The 5,067-nt window shown below is 47.6% G+C and overlaps 1 protein-coding gene across 1 annotated transcript; it reads right to left on the bottom strand.

Moving 5' to 3' along the window:
- Positions 1-1,196: 1,196 nt before the first annotated feature.
- Positions 1,197-4,670, bottom strand: LOC133919209 (NAC domain-containing protein 73-like). The gene is made up of 6 exons (XM_062363530.1): positions 4,260-4,670; positions 3,328-3,466; positions 3,017-3,203; positions 2,429-2,925; positions 1,656-1,952; positions 1,197-1,572 (listed from the first exon to the last, which is right to left on the bottom strand). The coding sequence occupies exons 1-6, from the start codon at positions 4,265-4,267 to the stop codon at positions 1,519-1,521; spliced, it is 1,182 nt and encodes a 393-aa protein (XP_062219514.1). The 5' UTR covers positions 4,268-4,670; the 3' UTR covers positions 1,197-1,518.
- Positions 4,671-5,067: the final 397 nt, after the last annotated feature.

Genomic DNA, 5,067 nt, shown 5'->3' on the forward strand with positions numbered 1-5,067 from the left:
GTAGGAGTATTCAAAATCGCTAATACATTTGACCTATCGTAAATGGGGACAGCAGAGCGCACGGGCGAGACGGGGAGACGGGATCCGATCTGACCGACACCTCGAGGCTCGGTCCGTCACAATTTCGCTTGATCCCGCGTGCGCCGAGAAGGCCGTGTCGTGACGCCAACTCCCATGCCTGAATAACAGTCCATTACGTCCCATGACCTACACAGGCCCTTTTGGGCTTTTCAAGGCCTCTTTGCAAGGCATCAAGAAATCAAGGACCGAGAAGGGTAAGTAACCGCCGTACGTGGTTAAGCCTTTTGTTAGCACCAAACCGTCATCTAATCCGCGTGGGGCCGACATAAAAGAACGCTCCCTGTCCAACAAAGTCGCCAAGCGTGGCGGTGCGCGCCTGTGACTCCAGCTTCGGAGGGCAAAGAGTTGGTTTATCGCGAGGGTCTGTGGGCTTGAGCTCATGTGTGGGGAGAAGACACCTAACTAAGCTCTCTTAGGCCAACTGGAAAAAAAGCTCGATTAGGCTGCCGGCGGCTCTGCAGCTAGTTCAGGCTATTTGTGGGTTTGCACAACCCAAGGAGATTGGGTTTCTGCCCTAGCCTAAGCCCTCCCCAAACCCCTGCACTGCTTCGTGGAGCATAGGTTCGCTCACAAGTCACAATACCCCCCTCTTACCAACTCTTTTTTTTCCCCACCTTTTTTGATGGCCTGTTTCAAAACTTGAACTAAGATTTCCTAGAACAAACCTCTAGGTTAGGGAAGCAAGCCGGCCGAGGACATGCAAACGCGCTCGGCCCGACACAACACCGGCGGCTCTGCAGCTAGTTTAGACTGTTTGTGGGTTTGCACAACCCAAAGAGGTTGGAGTTTCTGCCCTTGCCTAAGCCCTCCCCAAACCCCTGCTTCGTGGAGCATGGGTTCACTCACAATATAAACCCCTCTTGCCAACTCTAACTCTTTTTTCCCCACCTTTGATGGTCTGTTTCAAAACTTGAACTAAGATTTCCAAGAACAAACCTATAGGTCGGCCCCCATTCATTACTGAGGGAAGCAAACCAGCCGAGGACATATAGACTCGCTCGGCGCGACACAACACCGGCGGCGCGGCATTCGGACGAAGATTAATCCAATGCAACAGTCGGGTATCTAGTCTAGGACATCGCTCACATGTCTCCACTTATTTCCATGTGGTACATTGCATGGCTCGTCAAAACCATCTTTCAAGGGGCATCGAATTGTAACGCATATTACATGTAGACACAAGGGGGTAATGAAGGTTTGCACCACCCATGCCTAAAACACACAACCAGATTTCAAGGCAAAAGTTTTCTGATAGCCAGCTGTTCAAGGTCAAGATGTTTCATTTCTTCTAAGAAAAGGGAAAAAGGAAGAAAGGTTCTTGCTTTTCAGAGACAGTTTGATGGCTTAACACAATACATTACTGATGCGTATTGCGCAAGTCCCAAAATAGTTGCCACCGATTGCCATATTATGTGCAGAAAGACGGTCTTTATCATCCTAGATGCGATCCAGCCAGCTGCCAAGGCTTTCCTGAGAACCGAACAGTAAGTCCTGTCGCAAAACAAAACAAAGACATGATTAAACTTGTCAGAGGAAATATATTGACATCGAGAACACCAGGGGGATGAACTTACAGAAAGCTGAAGATCTGGAGGTGTTCCAAGGTCTACATTCTGGAGATCAGGTAATCCATAAAATGCATTCAGGTTCGTGTCAAGCATATCATCCCTGCATTGGGACAGAATGGGGTAATCCAAGGGAAGCAATGTTTCATCGTTTAAGGAAGCCGGGTCCTCGCCGCAAAGCAGAGATTCGTCGAAGAAAGGATGCGCTTGAGCTGCCTTTCCAACAGCTTGTTCTCCAGCACACCATGCAGGGTTCCCGGCGTCATCCTCCAGGCTAATAATAGGTATAGTAGGTTCTCCTCCATCCTGCAGTAGTCCACACGTAGATCAAAAAACCAGAAATTAGGAGGCTGTGTGATCAACAAAGCACGCAAACAAGACTTCAGCAATGCATCAACAGGAATTGCAAGCAGATAGGCCCAAATATAAACATTATGTCAAAAAGAGTATTGTACAGTTTTCCAGGATACTGAGGAGAGTGATTCTATACTCAAGTGAAGAGAATGATTATACAAACTATTGTTGGTGCTGATTTTGAAACATGGTTATAAATTGTTCCCTACCAAGGCAGCAGGACTAGTTTCCCACTGGTTTTTACTAAGCGGAGACTGTAAACAAATAGTTAGGTGAGGATCGCTTTCAAGTTCAACTCATATGCTTAAACACTAGTGCATTTTCTAAACTTCCGTTAGTATCCTCTTACTGAAAAACTGGTTTGAATTTTGATCAACTTTGCAACTTTTGTACATCTCAATGATTCCAAAAAAGTTGATGTGAGTTACCTGGTCCTGCAGGATGGAAGCATTCTGCTCAGTTTCACATGGACTATTATTAGGGCGACGTGGCGGCGGGTTGTTTGTCTTTGGAGTTTTTGGACCAATCCCTGAAGCAAATGCATCAGGTTCTTCATCAGCAGTTTCTGTTTCAGAACTTTCCATTTGCTTTGTCGGCAATTGGTAAAAGATTTTGGAAACAACAAGCTCCCCATCCTTTTCTTCTTCCTCTTCTCCAAGGTGATACTGATGCATCACCCAGTGAGCTCTATCAGGTTTTGCACCTCTTTGCGAAGTTTTGTACAGAACCATGATCTTCTTCCAACCTTTCTTAACACCATTGTCATATATGGCTTTGGATTTGCCTGTCTTGTGCCATCTCACATGCTCATCAAAAACAGCGTGATCACTACAGCTGATGACCCTTCTACGCTTGCGCTGGCCACAACCATATGCATTTGAAACTCTATGGAAAAAATGAGCATTGCTACCATCTTTCTTTATGCCTACAGGGTAAATAAGAAACAAATTTAGAACATGAATACACCAATAAATTAAAATAACATCTATAACATCTCTCAAGAAAGAGTTCCCTACCAGGAAGATTTTCAGGATGTGAATAGCAGATTCCTTCATCGTTCTCTACAGTTGCAATAAACACGTCAATGAACACATGGGGCTCCAAACCTCCCAGGACAATATTTTCTTCTAAATGTTCAAGCAATTCTAAATCAGATGGATCAAACTTGACACCAGCAGGAAGCCCAGGCCACTCTATGGCAACCTGCAAAATTTGAAATGCAGCAAAATATTGCATAGAATACGTAAATTTTTTCAATTGAATATGAGCTGAAAGCCAAATCTCCCTCCTCCCTCCTCCCTAGTCCAAACAGACCAAACATACTTACATCGCTGTTATCAATGTCATGTTTGCAATTTGGGCATTCCCTCCGAGCTTCTGCACCCAATTCACTTATCTGGCGATTAGTGCAATGAGTTGCGTATCTTATTTTCTTAGCAATTCCCCTACCAGTTATAAGCCACGACCTGCCACCAAAGAAGAATATTGGTTCTTCATCTACGTGTAAGTAACATGACAGTGGATTGATTTGGTACCCTGTTTTTGAAAATAAAACCCTGGTGACCAGACTCCAGCTGGAAACGACTGATTGAAGAATAAAGTTGTACAATACAATGTTGAGACTGCCAAGTATCAAGCTCTGTGTTGCATACTCGAACTACAGAAAGCAAGCCCAGCAAAGATGTTGGTCACAAATCAGGACAGTGCGGTACATAAATCTGAACACTGTTTCTCTATACCCAATCCGGACATGATCGTAAAATCGATCATACCCAAGTTTCAAGGGCCAATATACCAAAAGGTAGCTAATCATTTAGCTGGTATGTTCCGAGTCAGCAACTCCAAGTAGTCTACTACTGCGTACAACAAGCAAATCAGGATGTTTATCCGGGTAATGCCAACCATTGGCACTACCATGTTATGATTTCGGGTATTCAATCCAATGGAAGTGTTCGATTCCCATTATTGAAAAATCCGTAACACATAATCTAATCAGGGCCAGCCAAGGCAAGCTGATAGACCAAACAATCCAATCCAAGCGATACTAATACATGACACGGATAGAGAAGCCGCAATCGTCTCGGGCGGGTGGGGGGAGAACCGGAGAAAGAACACTAGCTAGCAGCACTAACCCCCCCCCCCCTCCCAACCAAACCGGAGAGAGCCAAAAAGTACCACGCGGTCGAAAAAACCACCGACGCAGGCAAGCCCCAACGACAACGAAGTCAAGAAAAGGATGGGAACCAGGAGATCGATTACCTAGCCATGGCGGCGGAAGGGACCCGACGGACGGCGCGAGCGCTCGGCGGGCCGGTGCCTATCGCTCCCCTGCTCGGCCTCCCTCCCTCCTTCCGTCCCTGCCCCCGCGCGGTTTGGTTTGGTCCGGTTGCGTGCGCGCGCGTCGCGTTGCCCCCACGATCGCTCACCACAGTCTCACACTCGTGGCGATAGGAAGGACTCGCTCAGGAGCCGGTGGGTGGGGAGGCTCGGATGGCGGGAAGGCGAGGCGCTCGCGGGCCGGGAGGCGCGGGACCTGTCTGGTCGTCCTGCTCTGCTCGCTCCTCAGGTCCCGCGCTTGCTTTTTCTCTCGGGAATCCGGAGCGCTGCCGCCGCAGTGAAGTGAGCGACCGTTGCAGCTTCCTTCTTCCCCCCATTTCCTTCCTTCGGAAGCCGCGCACGCGCCCCGAGGGGCCGAGTGCGCGGTCTTTTCTGAATAGGCTAAGATAGTGCCAGCCCAGCCCAGACCAGTAACTCGGGTTAACTCCGCTCAATCTCCACGAGTCCAACGATCCAGATTCCTTGACCGTACGTTTGCTTACAATTGGGCCGAGATAGATAGCGTTTCGCTCTGAATTTTTTTTATTTTTTTATTTTTTATTAAAATTTTAAATAAATAGATTCTTCGGGACAATAGTGGTAAAACTAGATGTCTCCCGCCCCCTAAAAGGGCTGCAGTCCTCTCATAGGGCAGTAAGAAATTCTACCCGCCTACTGAGAGGGCGGGTAACCTAACCGTCCCTTGAGAGGGCAGTAAGGGGCCTAACCGCCCTCACAGAGGACGGGTAGG

This window comes from Phragmites australis, chromosome 5, assembly GCF_958298935.1.
Source record: "Phragmites australis chromosome 5, lpPhrAust1.1, whole genome shotgun sequence".
NCBI lineage: Eukaryota > Viridiplantae > Streptophyta > Magnoliopsida > Poales > Poaceae > Phragmites > Phragmites australis.